This window comes from Nicotiana tabacum, chromosome 18, assembly GCF_000715075.1.
Source record: "Nicotiana tabacum cultivar K326 chromosome 18, ASM71507v2, whole genome shotgun sequence".
In the NCBI taxonomy this organism is placed as follows: Eukaryota; Viridiplantae; Streptophyta; class Magnoliopsida; order Solanales; family Solanaceae; genus Nicotiana; species Nicotiana tabacum.
This window is the reverse complement of record NC_134097.1, coordinates 30,773,631-30,794,412: the sequence shown is the minus strand read 5'-3', so window position 1 is coordinate 30,794,412 and position 20,782 is coordinate 30,773,631. Positions and strand designations below refer to the sequence as shown.

Sequence of the window (20,782 nt, the reverse complement as noted above, 5' to 3'; positions counted from 1 at the left end):
AACAAAACAAACTTAGCTATCATCCTGAGCTAGACTATGATATCAAATTTTTCATAACATTTTTAGCAAAATAATAATGAGTTTGTGCATCTTCTAAACTTGAATCTTGACTTGTAGATTTAGTCTTCAAAACCTGTAAGTACAAAAGTTTGAAAAATGATATATAACTACTGGTAAAATAATATATATAATTTTAAATGAGCAATAGTTAAATTGCTTACCCCAAAAGCAGTCAAAATTCACCAGGTGATATCCACCAACATCAACAAGGCTATAAGAATATAAGAAAAATTAATTAGAAAAGCTTTGGGATGGTTAATCTTACTTTGGTTCGATAAATCCCGGTACGATAATTCGAGATTTACCATTCAAGATACCAACTATTATGAGTAGACAACAACATCACTAGGCTAATTTCTAGCTTGGCAAAAGAAACCTATGATGTAGGGGCGATCACGGACTTTATTGTTGAGATTGAGAGCGACAACTATAACCTACAAGTGGCTAGGGTGTAAGTAAAAGCTATGAAATGCTTCCGACAAACACAGGGAGAATAGAATGTTGGCAGATCATCTAAGCTTTAACGACAGAGAAGTCATTCATTCAATCACACGTTCTGTGTTTATACCATGCCAAAACTAATTTACACATAGAGAGCCACTGTTCACATAATTCAAATGATTATTAAACCAACATGGCTGACATGAAAGAGTAAAGATACAGAGTGTTTCAAAAGAATAAACTTTTGCTGGTTAAAACTAGCATAATTCAGGTAAACACACAAATTATAAAGAGGCAAAAGGATAAGAAAATCATGTTTAAAAATGTACAGAAAGGCCAAAAAGACTTTTACTTTAGTGTTTGAGAAATTTCAGGACCCAAACTACTAATGACATATATCAAGAGATGGATCCCTAGGAACATAACAGTCTTGGGTACACAACTACATGTGTTTATAGCTTATCGGGTGGGACATTCAAAATTGGGTGAGACTCTATATGACGTGTTGTATAAATTTGGTATTTTTAATTGTAAGAGAACCATATCATCTATTTTTATTGAGCACAAACATCATCTACTTTTCCAGCTAACAACTCCTCAAATTCTTACCACACATTCCTGATTTGCTTAAAGATTGAATTCCATAGGAAGCTATGACTACTTACTGCACCATTGTACATTAATTAAATTGTTCTCCTTTTAGAAGAGTGAAGTCAAACAAATCTATAATATAGAAATTGACTATACACAAATCATGAATAAAAATTAAAAAGTTGGGTATATTGTTACTAGCTTGGTTAGCAGACAAAAACAGTGGTCATTCAGTTGAAACGGGCGATGTCGTCGTAAGCGGGACATGTGATTGTTGAGCAGTGAAATACTCTCTTATTTTCCTCATTTCTTTTATCTCATCTTCTAAAGTAGACAAGCGCTCATTCAAGGATTTGTTTTCCTCATTCAAAGATTTGTTTTCTTTTTGAGTTGAACGTAGCGCGAACAGTAATTCAGCCTTTGAAGAAGTTCCACCTTTCAAGTCTTTCGCCTTGACTCCACCCCCAAATCCAAACACATGGCTACGAGTTTGAGGTCCACAACATTTTTCTATAATCTCTATGCTAGGTAGAGATGGATCTGCTTGAACTATTTCTTCTATTTGAGCCTACAAAATATATAAAAAGAATATTTAAAATCAGAATCCATCATAATTTCAAGTAATTTACATATTCAATTTACCAAACATACATGTTTTTTAATTGCTTCAGGTTCAACAACCTTGTTATCTTTCTTACGAGTCTCAAAGAAAATTGTTGCCAAATCCGGTGGGTTGCCATCTTTTCCGCCCTTTACATCAAAGGCAAACATGTCAAATAATAGCTCGTAAATATTTTTCTTAGGAAAATATAAATTTTATGATAATACCTTTTGATAAATGATCTCACGAATAGGCTTGCTACTAATATGATGAAGCATCTTCAACTTAGCTCGATTTGCCGCATTCCTGTTGCTTCTCGCCTATATTTGTGAAACATTAAGATTAAATGTAAGAAATTTAATAAACTTAAATAATAAGTTGAGCTTCTAAAAATCTTCAAAATAAACTTAATGTTCCAACATACAATATATACTTGAACACTTGGCCTCAAGGAATATGAAGGCAAAAGCACAGAGATAGGTCATGCCAAACTATAAGGTTCACTAGAGATGGAACTATAAGGTTCACTAGAGATACAGTACAAAGGTCCATAAATCAAGGCTATTCCAGATGTACTTGCAAGAAACTCAACTGCTAAAGTCAGATTTAACAGTCATGCTACAAATATGTTATTAGAGTATATTTTTGCATAGATGTGTCTCTACCAGAGGAGTTGAGAGCTACGTCAGAAAACTTCCAATGAATATATTTCTCTCCGTCTATAACTTACAGCATTAAACCACTCTTTCCACCAATTTTCATACCAACGAGAGTTTTAGCACGTATATGTAATTGTTGGCAAAATAGCTATATGACCAAGATGCAACAAACACGTGGGAAAATCGAGAACAGTGTGTTTTTGAGATCTCTCTTGAATCACCATCACATACTTTTAGTGGGGTTGGTTTCCACTTTCCAGTAAAGTTATTATATGTCGGTATGTCCTAATAAATCAGTAGTATAAATTTTCAATAGAACTATGAACAGAAGTTTGGATTAGATAAGTCACACAAACAAAATTTAGGCCTCTATTCCAATTTTTACATATTAGCTGCTAGAGACAATACTATAGTCTTTTTGCATATTTAGTAATAACAATTTTTTTGTGACTACTTTTTATTTACCAAAGAGTAAAGATAAAGTTCAATTTTCACAATTACTCATAATTCATGTTTTATTTTCTTTTACAGAATCAAGATGTTGTAGAGTAAAAGAGGATTTACTAATCTCTTTTGAATTCTCAGTTCTCTCTTGAAACACCATCGCTTACTTTTGTTGGGGTCTACCAAAATTCTTCCTTCAACTTTAGATCAATAAAATGAATTCGAACTTCAACTCCGGGCAACATAAATATCAGCTCTATTAAGTTATACTAGTACTAATTTCTGAAGCTATTTGCCGCAAAGAAAGTTTGTAAAATGAGTTCTCCATGACTAATATCAGCTCTATGAGTTGTCATGGAAACATCTGTGGGTGCTGTCCAGATTACTATTATAAGATATTTCATTATTTTCTTTCTTCCCCTCTCCTAGTTTTCTTAAGTTGATGGATAACGAGTCAGAAAGGGGTATTCAGCCGCTAGTCATCTTTTCAATTGAATGCGGTCTGGAGTTATAGACTGATTACTTCTATGATTCAGTAACTTATGTCAGTTCCTTCCAATGGTTTATAACCTCTTTTACTATACCAAAAGGAAAACAAAAGAAAAATTAGCTGAAACACACCAATCTGTAATATTAATACATGTTCTTCAATCCAGCTTTAACCACTTGAATTACCATATTCGAATTCATTCTGTTGATCTAAGCTTTTTAATAGCTTCATCGTAGTTCTAACTTTTCTATTTCCCCTGTTCTGGTGCATGAATCGTGATTCTTAAGCTGAAACTACGCATCCAAACACATAATTCGATAACTTAAATAAGTGAAACTTAGACGAGAGTTCATATCAGCCATCATGTATATCTGAAATGATCAAGACATAAGCTCTTGAAACGTCAACATTTCAGCTGAAGTGCTAGGGAGGGGAATCAGGGTGCAGATGCTTTAGCGAAATAGATTATTAAATCACTAGGCTGGTGCAGATGCTTTAGCGAAATAGATTATTAAATTACTAGGCATACTTGAAAATTTTCTGAAGAAAAATGTTTCTTTAATAACCACTCCCATTCTTTCTTGTCTATTCCCTTTGGAATATTCTTAAGAACCTATTGAATTGGCTTATCCTTCACATATTTTGCATGCAAGTGTCCTCTCCATTTGTTCCATAACTCTTTCATCCATGTGAAGATATGATCACGATGACCATTCATGTCAACACTCTCAAATTTATCCTATAATAATCAAAACTTGGTTGAGTTAATGAATTAGTTTAGTTTTAGTAACTACTCATAATCATGTGTTAGGAGCAACTCTCCCGTAGTTATACAGCAGTTAACATATAATATAGTTTCAACTGTTATTTCAAACTCTACAGCAATTAACAATTGAATCAGTTAATATTCTCCACAAATTATACAGATAAGCACAAGCATGAAAGATGAGAGCATACTGGGCATAGTTTCCCTCAGTGTCTAGTTGATCAGTACACTATACATCCATATGAATACCTCAATACACACTTCACATATATAGGTATTGAGGTTACCAAGTTGCTCGAATGGAAAGGAATAAACTACATGAGTCAAGCTAATGATTGGGTGCAATGGAAGAAAAAGCTACATATAAGTGATACATTCAAAATAGGACAGAGAGAATACTAATGGTGCATTGGTGGCTTGGTGCCATACTGCCATGTATTTTTCCTTTAGATTTAACAGCCACCCTTATGGAAAAATGGTTCTAGCACAAAGCTAAAATAGTTTGAGAAAAGAAGGCTAAGAAAATAGTTTAAGGGGAAAGTTGCAAAATAGCCAATAATTAAGGAGGTTGGAGAGCATTTTAGTTCCAAAAAAGTAAAGTATTTCAGTTCAAAAAGATAAAGAGCAAATTGACAGAGCTTGTAAAACACATTACCTAGAGAGAAAAACGACCAGAGCTATTAACCAGAGAAGCATGATATCTGATCTAGGACCTTACCAGTTGATCCATCTGTACTGGAATAGTTCAAAAAAAAGGGAAACTAAATACTAACTGCACAAGTTAACGACCTATAATAGACAGCTTACAACACTATTGTCATAGGTGTATACTAAACATATATACAGTATGGATAGCAGGTTGATCGAGATACATTGAGCTACATAATAATACAATTGGAGGATATGCTGGAACAAAAATGGAAAGACATCAAGCAAGGGAAGCTGCCCAGTTCTTACTTCTGGACAGAGACCATGTATGGACTTCTTACACAGACAATGCTGTGACTGAATCTGTTTCTAAATAGGGGTAAAACAGCAATGTGTTTCAACATAGAGGCACAAACAGGAATACATGTATTCAACTAAATGATATGCATCTTCACTGCATAAATATCTTGCTTACCTCAATAGCTGCCCACATGTGATTCAACTTTTCTTCCTTAATATCATTCCACCATGATACTCCCAACGGACACATATTACGGTCACGAACGATTTTTCCCAAGTGCCTCGAAAACAGTTTGCTATTTGTTCCAACTGTTAGATTATTATAAAAGGTTACTTTCTTACTAGGTGCATCCATTGCTTACTAGGTGTCATAACCTTGGAGAGTAAATAAAAATTAAATTTAATAAAGATAAAAGGTAAGAAAAATACTACGATACACACTACTTGTTACGATCAGCTGAACATAACTGATTCAACTCTAAGGTCGCACTTTCTAATCGACTCGGCTCCTCTATTTTCAGTTAATACATTGCAATATACAATCAGATGACACTTAGATAAATGAATGTCTGGCGAGAAATCCTAAAATTTCCAGCTTTACTACTAACAGGCCAACTCACTTTTGTTTGACACAAAAAATACGCGCATTGGTAATGAAACTACTGAAGTCACTAAAAAAATCACATGGAAAATAAGCATAGAACTCTCCACCGATTAAATTAAAAAAACAAAGGAAAGGAAGCATGGATAACTGAAACATAAATATTAAATGAAAAAGAAAGTTCATGAGTCAAAGAAAAAGATCAAAGAAAATACAAATATTATTGAATTATCATAACTGAAACATAAATCTTAAATATAAATTGCAATTATTACGTCTTAATCTCAAACTAGTTTAATTAGCTTTACTAATCCAGAATATCAATTCCACTCCATTTGAACCACTCCTATTCCAATATTCAACTAGTTTGGTCCATAATTTAACATAATAAAAAGAAATATGCAGACCCATTAAGGAACAATATAAACTATACACAAATTTAAAGAAGATCAGAAGTAAAACGAAACAAATAAAAACCCATAAAGCTCAAAGAATTTTTTACTTTGCTAGATGACAGAATAACAGACACCCATAATTATTTTTTTTACATCAACCTTCAATTATGTAGCTGTAACCAACATATCAAGCCTTTGAGACCTAATTCCCAACAAATTAAATAGGGCAATTGAAAAACAATTTTAGAATATGAGTAATAGCAATAAATCTTGAAAACTCAACATATAAAAGGCATATAGCTCACGTACACAAGAGAAAATAAATCAGCATGCTCAACAATACTCAGGAAAAGTAAACTGCACAAAAATATTCACAATATAAGTAGTATAAACCTTTAGAAATAGCACCCAACAATCAGTTTATAGAAGAAATCCCAAACAACAAACTTTAGCAAACAACAGTAAAAATTATAGTAGCCCAAATATCCTCAAGATTAATCCCTCACTGAATACATAAAACTAATATGCCATTCATTGAATACTTAGCTTTCAAAACTGGTATGCACTTTGAATGAAATAATATTCTTCAGACAATATGCTACAAACTTGAATACACTTCAGAAAATTAAATTATCAAATCAGGAATCCCAACCCAATAATCTTTCCACTGATTATATAAACGAAAAAATACTATTTTTTTAATGTTAGAGAAGAAGAAGAAGTAGAAGATCTAAGATCTGCAATTAGTGAAATTAGAACGCATAGAGAAGAAAAAGAGAAACTTGAAAGAGGAGGCATACCTTGGATTCTCACAGGAGGAGATGGAAACTAGGGCAGATGATTAGTTGATCGATTTCGCACACGACCAGACGAGCGAGATCGGCTCTAACGCTAGCTAGACGGAGATTAGGGTAGAGGATTTTATGCAGTACTATGTTTTGAGAATACAGAGGTTTAATTTTGCTTTTAGAACCTTTTACTTTTTAGTTTTGGCGCCTAATTTTTAGAAAATAATAGTTTTTTAATATTTTGGTATTAGATTTGGCGGCACTCTCTCACACTCAAGGCCTCTAAATTATAATTTGGGAACAATTACTATTTTTTATGGACCAGATTTATTACCTTCGAAATAAAATAAAGCATTAAGGGCCACAATATAATCTCGTCCCAATACATATATTATTAGCGACGGGATTATTAACTTGTCCCTAAAGGTTGGTCTTAAATAAGGCTTTTTCTTGTAGTGTCAGACATCGGCTTCAGTGCAAGTTACTTCACCACCCACCCAGCTAGCTAGGAGTGGAGGTCGGTCAGCTAGGGGTCGCCCTAGAGGGGGAGGTCGATCAGGTGGTGGTCAAGCCCGTTTTTATGCACTCCCAGCTAGACCTGATGTTATTGATGCAGATGCTATGATTACAAGTATTGCTTTAGTATGCCACAGAGATGCCTCTGTGTTATTTGATCTCGGTTCTACTTTTTCATATGTGTCATCATATTTTGCTCGTTACTTGGATACATCCCGTGAGTCCCTTGTTTCATCTGTTCATGTATCTACTCCGATGGGCGATACTATTATTGTGGACCATGTGTACCGGTCATGTGTGGTGACTATTGGGGGTCTGGAGACCCAAGTGGCCTTTTGTTACTTTGTATGGTGGACTTTGATGTGATATTGGGCATGGATTGGCTATCTTTGTGTCGTGCTATATTGGATTTTCATGCTAAGACAGTGACATTGGCTATGCCTGGTGTGCCATGGATTGAGTGGCGAGGTTCGACTGATTTTGTTCCCAGTAGGGTGATTTCGTTCTTGAAGGCCTAGCGGATGGTTAGGAAGGGTTGTTTTTCATACTTAGCCTTTGTGAGGGAATGTTAGTGCAGAGACTCCTAGTATCGATCTTGTTCCTATTATGAGGGATTTTTCTGATGTGTTTCCTACAGACCTGTCGAGCATGCCACCGGACAGGGATATTGATTTTGGTATTGATCTGGTGTCAGGCACTCAGCCCATTTCTATTCCATCGTATGATATGGCACCAGCAGAGTTGAAAGAGTTGAAGGATCAACTTTAGGAACTCCTTGATAAGGGGTTTATTCGGCCTAGTGTATCACCTTGAGGTGCGCTTGTTCTATTTATGAAGAAGAAGGATGCCACGATGAGGATGAGCATTGATTACAAGTAGTTGAACAAAGTAACAATCAAGAACAAGTATCCTTTGCCTCGTATTGATGATTTATTTGACCACCTTCAGGGAGCGAGAGTGTTCTCCAAGATTGATCTTCATTCAGGTTATCACTAGTTGAAGAATAGGGATTCGGATATTCTTAAGACAGCCTTCAGGACCAGATATGGCCATTATGAGTTCTTTGTTATGTCTTTTGGGCTGACCAATGCCTCGGTAGCGTTCATCATTTGATGAACATCATGTTTCAGCCTTATTTTGACTCGTTCGTGATTGTTTTCATTGATGATATTCTGGTGTACTCGCGTAGTTAGGAGGAGCATGTAGAGCATTTGAGAGTTGTGTTGCAGAGGTTGAGGGAGGAGAAGCTTTATGCAAAGTTCTCCAAATGTGAGTTTTGGCTCAGTTCAGTGGCTTTCTTGGGGCACGTGGTGTCTAGTGAGGGTATTCAGGCTGATCCGAAGAAGATAGAGGTAGTTCATAGTTGGCCCAGGCCGTCCTCATCCACAGAGATTTGCAGCTTTCTTGGTTTGGTAGGTTATTACCGTCGGTTTGTCCAGGGATTTTCATCTATAACATCACCCTTGACCAAGTTGACTCAAAAGGGTATTCCTTTTATGTGGTCGGATACGTGTAAGGAGAGCTTTCAGAAGCTTAAAACAGCCTTGACCTTAACTCCAATGTTAGTTTTGCCATAAGGTTCAGGTTCATATACAGTGTATTGTGATGCTTCGAGAGTTGATATTGGGTGTGTGTTGATGTATGAGGGTAGAGTTATTGCTTATGCTTCTCGCCAGTTGAAGCCCCATGAGATGAACTACCCTGTTCATGATTTGGAGTTGGCTACCATTGTTCATGCGTTGAAGATTTGGAGGCATTATTTGTATGGTATTTCTTGTGAGGTATTTACTGATCATCGTAGCCTCCAACACTTGTTCAAATAGAAGGATCTCAATTTGAGGTAGTGGAGATGGTTGGAGCTGCTAAAAGATTATGATATTACTATCTTGTACCATATGGGGAAGGCCAATGTGGTGGCTGATGCTTTGAGCTGGAAGGCGGTGAGTATGGGGAGTTTGGTGTATATTCCAGTTGGGGAGAGACCTCTTGCAGTTGATGTACAGGCCTTGGCCAATCGGTTCGTGAGGTTAGATATTTTGGAGCCCAGTTGGGTATTGGCTTGTGTGATTTCTCGGTCTTCCTTATTTGATCGCATTAGAGAGCGCTAGTATGATGATCCTTATTTGCTTGTCCTTAAGGACACAGTTTAGCACAATGATGCCAAAGATGTGACCATTGGTGATGATGGGGTATTGAGGATGCAGGGCCGGATATGCATTCCCAATGTAGACGGGCTTCGAAAGTTGATTCTGGAGGAGGCCCATAGCTCGCGGTATTCCATTCATCCCGGTGCCGCGAAGATGTATCAGGATCTGAGACAGCATTATTGGTGGAGGAGAATAAAGAAGGACATTGTGGGATTTGTAGCTCGATGTTTCAATTGTCAGGAAGTGAAATATGAGTATCAGAGACCGGGTGGCTTGCTTCAGCAGATGGATATTCCAGAGTGGAAGTGGGAGCAGATCACTATGGATTTTGTAGCTGAACTGTCACGGACTTTGAAGAAGTTCGATGCTATTTGAGTGATTGTGGATCGGCTGACCAAGTCCGTGCACTTCATTCATGTGTGTACTACCTATTCTTCAGAGCGGTTGGCAAGGATCTATATCCGAGAGATTGTTCGTTTGCATGGTGTCCCAGTTTCCATCATTTCAGATAGAGGTACTCAGTTTACTTCACAATTTTGGAGGTCTGTGCAGCGAGAGTTGGGTACTCAGGTTGAGTTGAGCACGACTTTTCACCCTCAGATGGACGGGCAATCCGAGCGCACTATTCAGATATTGGAGGACATGTTGCGCACTTGTGTCATTGATTTTGGAGGGTCATGGGATGAGTTTCTATCGCTCGCAGAGTTTGCTTATAATAATAGTTATCAGTCGAGTATTCAGATGGATCCATATGAGGCTTTGTATGGGAGACGGTGTAGGTCTCCGGTCGGTTGGTTTGAGCCGAGTGAGGCTAGGCTATTGGGTACAGACTTGGTGCAGGATGCTTTAGACAAGGTGAAGGTGATTCATGAGAAGCTTCATTCAGTGCAGTCGAGACAAAAGAGTTATGCTGACAGGAAGGTTCGGGATGTGTCCTACATGGTTGGTGAGAAGGTTCTATTGAAGGTTTCACCCATGAAGGGTGTTATGAGATTTGGGAAGAAGGGTAAATTGAGTCCTCGGTTTTTTGGGCCTTTTGAGTTGCTTCGGATGATTGGGGAGATGGCTTATGAGCTTGCTTTGCCACGCAGCTTATCGAGTGTGCATCCGGTATTTCATGTTTCTATGCTCTGAAAGTGTATTCGTGATCCGTCTCATGTTTTGCATTTCAGCACGGTTTAGTTAGATGATGATTTGACTTATGATGTGGAGTCAGTAGCTATTTTGGAGCGGCAAGTTCAAAAGTTGAGATCGAAGGATATAGCTTCAGTGAAAGTGCAGTGGAGAGGTCGGCCCGTGGAGAAGGCTACTTTGGAGATCGAGCGGGAGATGCGGAGTAGATATCCTCACCAGTTTGAGACTTCAGGTATGTTTCTTGACCCGTTCGAGGACAAATGTTTATTTAAGAGGGGGAGGATGTAACGACCCAGCCGGTCGTTTCATGAGTTACCGCTCCATTTTCCCCATTTCTACTTCTTATTGCTTTGTTTATCTGTGTTATATGGTATCGGGTTAGTCTGTTCGAATCCGGAACGGTTTTGGTAAGGTTTGAGACACTTAGTGTCTAAAGTTAGCTTATGAATTGGAAAGTCAACCGGAAGTTGACTTGTGAGCATTTATCTCGGAATTTGTTTTTTATGATTCAGATAGCTATAGGAGGTGATTTGGGACTTAGGAGAGTGATCAGAATGTGTTTTGGAGGTCCGGAGTAGATTTAGGCTTGAATTGGCGAAATTGGAATTTTGGCGCTTTTCGGTTGATAGGTGAGATTTTGATATAGGAGTCGGAATGGAATTCCGGAAGTTGGATAAGGTCTGTTGTGTCATTTATGACGTGTGTGCAAAATTTAAAGTCATTCGGACAAGGTTTGATAGACTTTTTGATCGAAAGCGGAATTTGGAAGTTTTTGGAATTCTTGGGCTTGAATCCGATGTTGATTTGGTATTTCGGCATTGTTTTGAGTGTTCTGAGGGTTGTAACAAGTTTGAATAGTGTTATGTGACTTATTGTCATGTTTGATATTGAGGTCCTGAGGGCCTCGGGATGGATTCGGATGGTTGGCGGAGAGTTTGAATTTTTGGAGAAGCTGCAGAATTTTTCTGCTCCTGTTGTTTCCGCACCTGCGGATTAGGGACCGCAGGTGCGGCACCGCAGATGCGTTGTAAGGGTCGCAGATGCGACCAAGAGTGAGGAGGGAAAGAGCCGCAGAAGCGTGGAGCTGAGCGCACCTGCGATGGCGCAGGTGCAGGTATTTGACCGCAGGTGCGGTTTTGGGCGGATAAGTGATTTCCGCAGATGCGACCCATGGACCGCAGATGCAGTCACGCAGGTGCGTGTTTGAGGCCGCAGGTGCGGAATCCCTGGGCCAGAACGTATATAACCCTCATTTGCGATTTTTGAGTTATTCTTCACCATTTTCATGCGGGTTTGAGCTTGAAGGAGCTATTTGAAGAGGGATTTCAAAGGGATTTCGTAGAGATAAGGTTTTTGGACCCTAAACTCGTTTCAATGGTGTTATTTCACTGATTAGGCTTGAAAATTATGGAAGTTAAGGGCTAACAATTGGGAATCAGGGCGTGGTATTGGAGACCTTGACTTGAGTATTTGAGGGGCCATTTGTGGTTGGATTTTGGTACTTTTGATATAAATGAACTCGTGGGAGAATAAGGATTCCATTGATGTAAATTTTGTCAGATTTTGAGACGTGGGCCCGGGGGTCGGGTTTTGATCAATTTCGGGATTTTTATGTAATTTGATTATTTTTTAGTGGGTTTTGCTCCCTTCGCAAATTTTGATGGTTATATACTGATTTTGGTTAGATTTGGAGCATTCGGAGGCCGATTCAAGAGGCAAAGGCATCGAGGTCTAGAGTTTGGACCGTATAGAGGTAAGTAATGATTGTAAATGCTGTCCTGAGGGTATGAAATCTCGGATTTCACATCGTTGTGCTACTTTGAGGTGACGCACACGCTAGATGACGAGCGTGGGGTCGTGCACCGTTGGGGATTATGACTTAGTCCGTCCTGTATGATTGTTTAAATGCGTATTTGATTGAAAATTGTCTGGTATCATTATGTTTTGGGCTGAATGCCTTATTTGGGCCTCGTGCCAACTATTTTGGACCCTTAGGGGATTTTTACCCCTATTACTCACTACTTTGACTTCATATTTGTACTCAGTCATACTATATTCTACTGTTTTTATAACTCAACCATATTTACTCCGTTTTGACATTTTAAATGATATTTTGTGTTGAGCATCATGTTTTTCCTATGTCCGAGTGGCTTTGAGAGATTTCTGACTAAATAAGGCCGAGGGCCTGTGTTGTGAGGATACTATGGGATCGGGCTACGCGCCACAATAGTGTTATACTGATTCATGATTATGAGGCCGAGGGCCCGATTTGTTACGCCACGAGATGGCTTGTTATAAGGCCGAGTGACTGTTTAATTATGACACGAGATGACTTGATATTGCGCTTGGGCTGTAAGGAGCCCCTCCCGGAGTCTATACATCCCTAGTGAGCGCAGGTACCTAGTGTGAGATGTGATATAGCCCGAGGGGCTGATGTTGTTCCATGTTATTGCCCGAGGGGCTGATACGAGTGATTGTGAGATAGCCCGAGGGGTTGATTCTATTGGTATGTTGCCCGAGGGGCTGATTTATGTTTCTATATTTTCTCCCTATTTTCTCCACTCGTTTGGACTGCTAAAAGATGTTTTAAAGAGGTTTTTACTCAACTAAGGTATTTTTACGAGCTTTTACTGTTTTATTGCATTGTTCTAGTTTATACTGCCTGGTTGTAGTATTTTGTTGTGTTTTACATGTTTTCTTATCACTCAGTTGCCTTTACTTTTATTACTTACTGAGTTGGCGTACTCACATTACTCCATGCACCCTGTGTGCAGATCCAAGAGTCTCGGGTCACACTAGAGAGGGCTGATTGCTTTCCAGCAGGCTGTTCGGAGTTGACTAGGTAGTTGCTCGGCATTCGCAGCCTAGTGCTTCTCCTTCCTACCTTTACTTTACTTTGTACTAGCTTTGTACTAGACTATGTAGTCTTTTCATACCCTTAGACGAATTTTTAGATGCTCATGACTAGTGACACCCCGATGTCGGGCTGTGTTGTTTCCGCTTTGTTCTATTCTACTCTTTATATTGGGATTTATAGTTTATTTATGACTTAAAATGAATTATTATAATTGCCTTAATTGGTCTGGGGTTTGTGTCGGCTGACCTTATTTCATGAGAGGCTCCATCACGACCAGGTCCATTTAGGGTCGTGATTATTATTCCATAGGCAATTTAGGCATTTGGAAAAGAATTAAATCCTTTTATTTTGTTAAGTGTATCAATTAAACTGCTATCTTCTAATTGTACTATTTTCCTTAATACTTTTATCAGAAAATAATTCTAAACCATTAAATACGAATTGATTATTATGCTTTAAGGAGCATTCAAGATTAAGGCAATATTTTTTCCAGTTTTCAACATCTAGTGATCTTAGTTTTTACCGCCAAATAGAAAACCAAAAATATTTTCATATGCTGTGAATTGTTCAAATTTATTTTGAAGTGAAAAAATAACTTTGTCTATTATGTATAAAAGTAATCAACTCTAAAGTACTCTTCGAAAGATTTTGAGATTTCATTATCAACATTCGCATCGAATTGTTATTTTTATATATCACATGTTTCTTATGAAATTCGGGCTCCATAAATGGACCCCTCATAAATATGGGGTCTAAAGCGATTGATTTACTTACTTTATAGGAGGGCCTGATAGTACTTGGTTGATAAGCCATATTTCTATTAGATGTCAAGGGGATTCTAAAATAGCACTCGCTCGAGATTCTAAATTTAAGCTCTCGCGCGTAAGGTAGCTTGCTACAAAAGAAAACATCAGATCTTTGGATATAAAATTCATGACTAGGTCAAATTTCTCATTCCTTTGAATATTGATAAAATCATTGCCTTAAAACGAAAAGCCATTGAACATTTCTAGATTTTAAAGAACAAGAACCTTTTTCTTCGTTAAGGTGTTGCATTTTGCTACTCCTAAAATCTCCTTCATTAGAAATCTACCCGAAGGATTACAAAATATTGGAAGTCCAAAGTTGGAAAGTTACAAGTTACCGTCGTCTCACACGGGATAAAATAAGGTGTATATGATAAATGCATACCAAAACGATAAATGCATGTCGTGAATAGTATGTGTTATTATCTAAATTTATCATTTAACTTAAGGAAGTTAATGTTTTAATGTATATGCTAAGTCCAAAAGACCACGATTTTGTTCCACGTTGCCATGATGTGTATATATATACACATATATATCTTACATATACACATCATGGCAACGTGGAACAAAATCGTGGTCTTTCGGACTTAGCATATGCATTAAAACATTAACTTAAGTTAAATGCTACATTTAGATAAGAATACATACTCTCTCTATATATATATATATAGTCGTCCTACATGGAGAAATAATAAACGAAGATACAGTAAATATCAGTTCATAAAATTAAAGGTATTCGGAACTCTTAGAAAATTAAACCAGCTAAAATAAATCTTACATGAGAACCTTGACATGTAAGAGACGTACGAGGAACATATACCTTTTACATGATATTTATCATTTAATTATGATTACTTAAAATATGTATCCATATCTCAATCTATCGCTTAACTTTGATAAATTAACATTTTTTTTTGCGTAAATAATAAGAGGTTTGGTGCTATATGTGTCGTTGGCTTGTCCTCCCACATATCTATTCAAATTCCTAAACGAGGTTCACATCGTCCATTACATAAAGCTATAAATTTTTATGCTCTGCGTACTAACATTGCAAAGAATTTTATATAATTAGATTAGGTTGACTTGTGATAATATGTAACTATTCAGAGCAAGTTTGATGTTAACACCCATAAAAACATAAAATTATATAAAAGCTACATACTTGTTCAGGCAAAGCTAGACCAAAAGGTCATGCTAGAGCCTCAACAGACCTTATTACATAGTTACACACACAAACACACAACAAAATCATACCAACTATTTCTTGATGCAGTATTTAGTACTCTGCATTCATAAAATGTCAACTTCTTATTTTAATATATTTAGCAGTCCAAGCCAATTGTTGAAACTATGATTAATGACAGGGAGAGTAGCAATAGCAAGCATAATTTGCCCAGTAATGATGTTTATGTCCCGATTGGTATTTCTTACAAACTCCATATTCAGCTCCAAAATAGTGCTTGCAGTGGTGGCTACATTTGTAAGAATATTGGCAAGGTCCGTGCCACTTGTGATTTTTCTTCCAACAGTATTTTCCTTCTGCCATTTGCATTTCTGCACGAATATATAGGAAAATTTGAAATCAAGATTAGCTAATATCTTGCCGTTCTATTTCTTATAACACTATTTTCGTTTTAGTCTGTTCAAATTTATAAGTATGCTTAAAGATAGTTCTTGACTCACCAGTGGCAGCAACAAGGAGAAGACAGAAGATGAGGACAACGAAGGCTGTGTATTTTGCCATATATTGAGTAGCTTGTTTTTTCTTTTGAATTTTTTGGTGAGGAAATTAGCAACAGAGAAGGTGATATTTATAGCATATGAAACTCAATATTGTCAAACTTAATTCTTTTTTTGACCTGTTCAAATTAAAGATTAATTAATTATCAAGTACATAAGCAAGTACCAAAAAAAATGCATCTATGCTATTCTTTATAATGAAATGGACCGTGAGAAAGCTAATTAGGAACTTGAATGGATCAAGTATCAAGATAGTGACGAGAAGATTTTTTTTAGCAAATATACCACTAGGTTAGTAGCTAGTTTAGTGACGAGACGATTGGCGGACCATTTCACTGATAACAAATTCGTGTATGAGACCCAAATTTTGAACCCAAATAAAAACTAAAATGTTTACACAAATCAAATCATTTATAAGGTAATTACAAGTAATTAAATTCCTATGATAAGTAGTATATATTAACTTGATAAAGATAGTAACTAATATGTTGTGATAAGGAGTAATTATTCTTATCTGTTTAATATATTGGAAGTTTAATTACCTAAAATGCTTTTGATTAAATGTACGTTATTTTGAATAATGCTTCTAATATATGCAGGCGTTTGAACTGCTCAAGCTCATGATTAGTTGCTTCTAATTTTAGAATTGGTGTTGCGACCAAATACAAGTGGAAATGGAAAAAACGAAAATAATAAAATACAAATTGTGAAAAACAATACCATTATCTTCCCTCAAGTACATTAGTCATGGATTTAGTACATTTAAGCATGTATCAACATATATATAACAATGTTTCACGATAAATGTCAATGGATTCTAAAAAAATAGCACTCGCACGAAGTTCTAAATTTAAGCTCACACGCGTAAGGTATGTTACGCAACGCCTTCCTGATGTTCTTTGGAAGGGCAACGTAAGGCTAAGCAACCGATGTCAGTGCGGTTGCTGTCCGCGAATGAGGTCCCCTCCGCACGCTAGACTAGATTGTCAGTGCCGTGCGGGAAAACCAATGTCGTGAGCAATTGCGGAAGCTGAGAGAGAATTGGGTTTTGAATGACGATGATGATTTTATTGATGACTGAAAATGATGATTACAATGATGCAGTGTCGAGGGGGAGAGACACCAGAAAATGCTTGCTTGAAAATGTTTGATTGTTTGGTCCCCCTTAATAATGCTTAAAAAAAATAAACCAACATTACAAGACTAGTCCTAATAAAGCTGTAGAAGCACACTGAAATGAAAATGATGTAAACTAGCCTATGATTACAATGAAAAGGACTTAGATTATTACAAGGAAAAACTAAGTCCGATGGCAGCATCTTTGTCTTGCGGGTCAGGGTCTGCGCGCGCGTTGCTGTGGGCGCGCGCGACACTTGATGTGCTGGCCTGAGGCTGGGCACTGGTGCTTGGCATCAGGGTCTGTGCGCGAGGCGCTGCTGGAATGAGCCTACAGCTGGGCGCTGGCGAGGCATCAGGATCTGCGCACGCGACATTGTCAGGGTGCGCGACGCTGTTGTCATTGGCCAGCCCTTGGGCGCTGGCGAGAGGCATCGGTGGGGCGACAGAGGCGCATGCGCGCTTGTCACTTGGCGCAGCCAAGACCACGGGGCCGACCATGGCGCTAGGCATTGTGAGGCTTGCTAGGCCGCCATGGGGCGCGACCAAGGGGTCATGGGGCGTGTCTGGAAAGCAGCCCATGACATTCTCCCCCACCTGAGTTGGCGCCGTCCTCGGAGCCTTATGATGATGATGATGATGATGCTTCTTGTGGTTGTTGGATGGGAGGTCTGCGCCCCTCTGTTCTGTGAGCTTGCTGTTGTAGCAACGTAATGATTTCATGCGGCTGACATGGAAGACTGGATGGATCTTCCACCAGGATGGAGTTTTTACCTGGTATGTGGACTTCCCAATGCGTTTTTCAATGGGCAGGGGCCCGATGTATTTTTGTTGCAGGCGAGGGTCATGGGTCCTTTCTGCAAACAAGTACAGCTTTGGGATGCATAGCATTACTTTGTCCCCTGGTTGATGTTGGGCAATGCAAAGCTTCTGTTCGGTGAACCTTTTTGCCCGCTCTTGGGCTTTGATGAGATAGCTCCGCACTATCCCCATGTTGCCCTCCCATTCGTTCGAGAAGTTGGCAGCTCGAGGAGATTTCGGCATGGTTGATGCATTCACCGTTTGCGGGAGAAGCGGTTGCTGTCCGGTAACAATTTCAAAAGGGCTCTTGTTTGTATGATGGCTCTTTTGAGAATTGAAACACTGTTCCGCAGCATCCAGGAGCTTCACCCAATGTTTCTGTGATCCGGTTGCAAAGTTGCGGAGATATTCCTCCAGCATATCATCGAACCGGTCTGTCTGGCCATCCGATGGTGGATGGATGTCTGAGTTGTGACTCAATGTTGACCCAAAGCACCTGAAGAGATGGGTCCAAAAGTTGCTAGTGAAGTGTGAGTCGCGCCTACTAACAATGTCTTTGGGCAGGCCCCAATGTTTGACAATGTGCGAGAAGAAGAGTCGAGTTGTATCTTCTGCTGATGCATTTTGCGGGGCTGCTATGAAGGTTGCATAGGTTGAAAATTGATCTATGACAACCATGATGGATGCAAGATTACTGACTTGGGGCAATCCCGTGATTAATCTGAGGGAAACACTCTCCCATGGTCTCTGAGGGACATGTAATGGCTGCGAGGGTCCCGTCTGTGATGAGTGATCTGACTTGTCCTTGTGGCATGGCTGACAAGTCTTCACACGATGAGGAGCGTCACCAGTCTTTTGAGCCTGATGACATGATGGTTGATTGTTGCTGCGAAGGGTAGCCGGAACCAGGGGTTCATGTCTGTCGACTACCTTCTCCAACTGCATGGCCGAGATGTTTTCAGCGGCCATCTTTATGGGAAAGCATGGTATGGTGCAGGGCTTGGCCCCGTTTTCTCCCATCATCAGGAGCATGTTGGCATATGGTACCGGTATGGTGTTGGTTTGCCTCATGAACTCCAAACCCACTATGATGTCGAAGTCATCTATGATTGCGATGCGCAGGTCGATGCTTCCTTTGTATGGGCCAAGTTTCACTGGGACATTTGTAGCTGTTCCACCCAATGTCTGAGGTGGTGAGTTGATAGCCTTGACGCGGCCTTTGCTCTTTTGTACAACAAGACCTAGGCGCTCTACTTGCGTTGATGACAAGTAGTTGTGGGTGGCACCCGTGTCTATCAATGCGTGAAGGTGCCTGCCGTTCACTTTCAATTCGACGAACATTAGGGTCCTCGCTTGTTTAGGAGGTCTTTCGTCCATCTTTTCTTTCCCTTTCTTGGTGATTAGGACTGATGTTTTCTTAGGAGGACATGCACTAGTCCCCGCTAAGGCATGCGGGATAGAGCCAACAATTGCATTGAAGGCGCCTACCTGGTTGTCTTCTGATGTGTCTGATGCGTCTGACTCATCCTCGACAGTCTGATGAGCATTGACCTTGATGTTTGGGCATTCATTATTCCAATGTGCCCCGCCGCAATGACGGCATTCTGAGGGAGGCTTTCTCCCCTGATTGTTGTTGATGGATGCAGCACTGTTGCTGTTGGAGGGAGGAGTCTTAGTTTTGGATGCACTCCGATCTCCCCCACTTTTGCTTGGGCCACCATTGCTGGGATGGTGCCCGTTGAATCCCCCTCGGACAGACGGCTGGGGTCTGTCATTCTGAGTTCCCAAATGATAATCGCCAAGGCATTCTGCAGCTTGAATGGCCTTGGGCAGGGTGTCTACCCGTTGTCTCTATAATTCCATACGGGCATGAGGTTTCAAACCTTCTATGAATGCGAAGAGTTTGTCTTTGTCCCCCATGTCGCGTATGTTTAGCATGAGTGCAGAGAATTTGCGCACGTACTCCCGCACTGATTTTGTGTGGTGGAGGTCCCGTAGCTTTCTCCTTGCATTGTATTCCACATTTTCGGGAAAGAACTACAGGCGTATGGTTACCTTCAATTCGTCCCATGTCTGAAGGGTATCTTCACCGGCCTTGATGGCTTCGTATTTGACCAGCCACCAAAGTTTGGCATCGCCCTGAAGATACATGGCAGCAGTCGCTACCTTTTTGGATTCTTCCAAATGGCCCACGGCATCGAAGTATTGTTCGATGTCGAAGATGAAGTTTTTCACTTCTTTAGCATCCCGGGATCAGTCGTATGGCTTTGGCTCCGGTATCTTAAGCTTTTGTGGAATGGGGGTGAGGTTTGTTGCACCCCTGATGTGGTTGTCGCCTTCTCGAAGTAGGCTCTGTAAGGCAGCATTGACAACATTGAGCTTGTCTGTCAAGTCGTTTATGGTTTGCTGCATGGCAGTTAGTCTGTCTGCCTCTTGTTGCTGATGGGCTAAATCGTCGGCACGCTCCTGTTGGAGGTCCTCAAATTTGCCATGAATATTGGCAGTTTCGATGGCTGTCGTTTGTCGGTCCTCGTCAGAGTCACGACTGATGTTTGCAATGTCATTTTCCGCCTGCCGCATTCGGCGGTCCAGGTCGTCTAACCTTTGCACTAGGTTGTTGTTTTGATCAGGCACCGTATCTATGATGGGTCGTAATCGGTCAACCGTCTTTTCTAGGGATGTTAGACGCTCCCCATGATTCACCATGGTCAGAAATGGTGATGATGGCAAATGTGTTCCCTCGTCCGATGTCAAGCCTAGGCTCTGATACCAACCGTTACGCAACGCCTTCCTGATGTTCTTTGGAAGGTCAACGTAAGGCTAAGCAACCGATGTCAGTGCGGTTGATGTCCGCCAATGAGGTCCCCTCCGCATGCTA

General features: G+C 39.5%; 1 protein-coding gene across 5 annotated transcripts; it reads right to left on the bottom strand.

Moving 5' to 3' along the window:
• Positions 1-1,180: 1,180 nt before the first annotated feature.
• On the bottom strand, positions 1,181-6,955 carry LOC107777059 (uncharacterized). Of its 5 annotated transcripts, XM_075236743.1 has the most exons (6): positions 6,797-6,955; positions 5,176-5,309; positions 2,359-4,025; positions 1,921-2,013; positions 1,744-1,842; positions 1,181-1,660 (listed from the first exon to the last, which is right to left on the bottom strand). In XM_075236743.1, exons 4-6 carry the CDS (start codon positions 1,969-1,971, stop codon positions 1,319-1,321), a joined length of 492 nt encoding a protein of 163 aa, XP_075092844.1. In that variant the 5' UTR covers positions 1,972-2,013; positions 2,359-4,025; positions 5,176-5,309; positions 6,797-6,955; the 3' UTR covers positions 1,181-1,318. The 5 variants fall into 5 exon arrangements, with proteins under 5 accessions (XP_075092844.1, XP_075092842.1, XP_075092843.1 ...); XM_075236741.1 differs by lacking the exon at positions 2,359-4,025; XM_075236742.1 differs by lacking the exon at positions 2,359-4,025 and having other exon boundaries at positions 1,774-1,842.
• Positions 6,956-20,782: the final 13,827 nt, after the last annotated feature.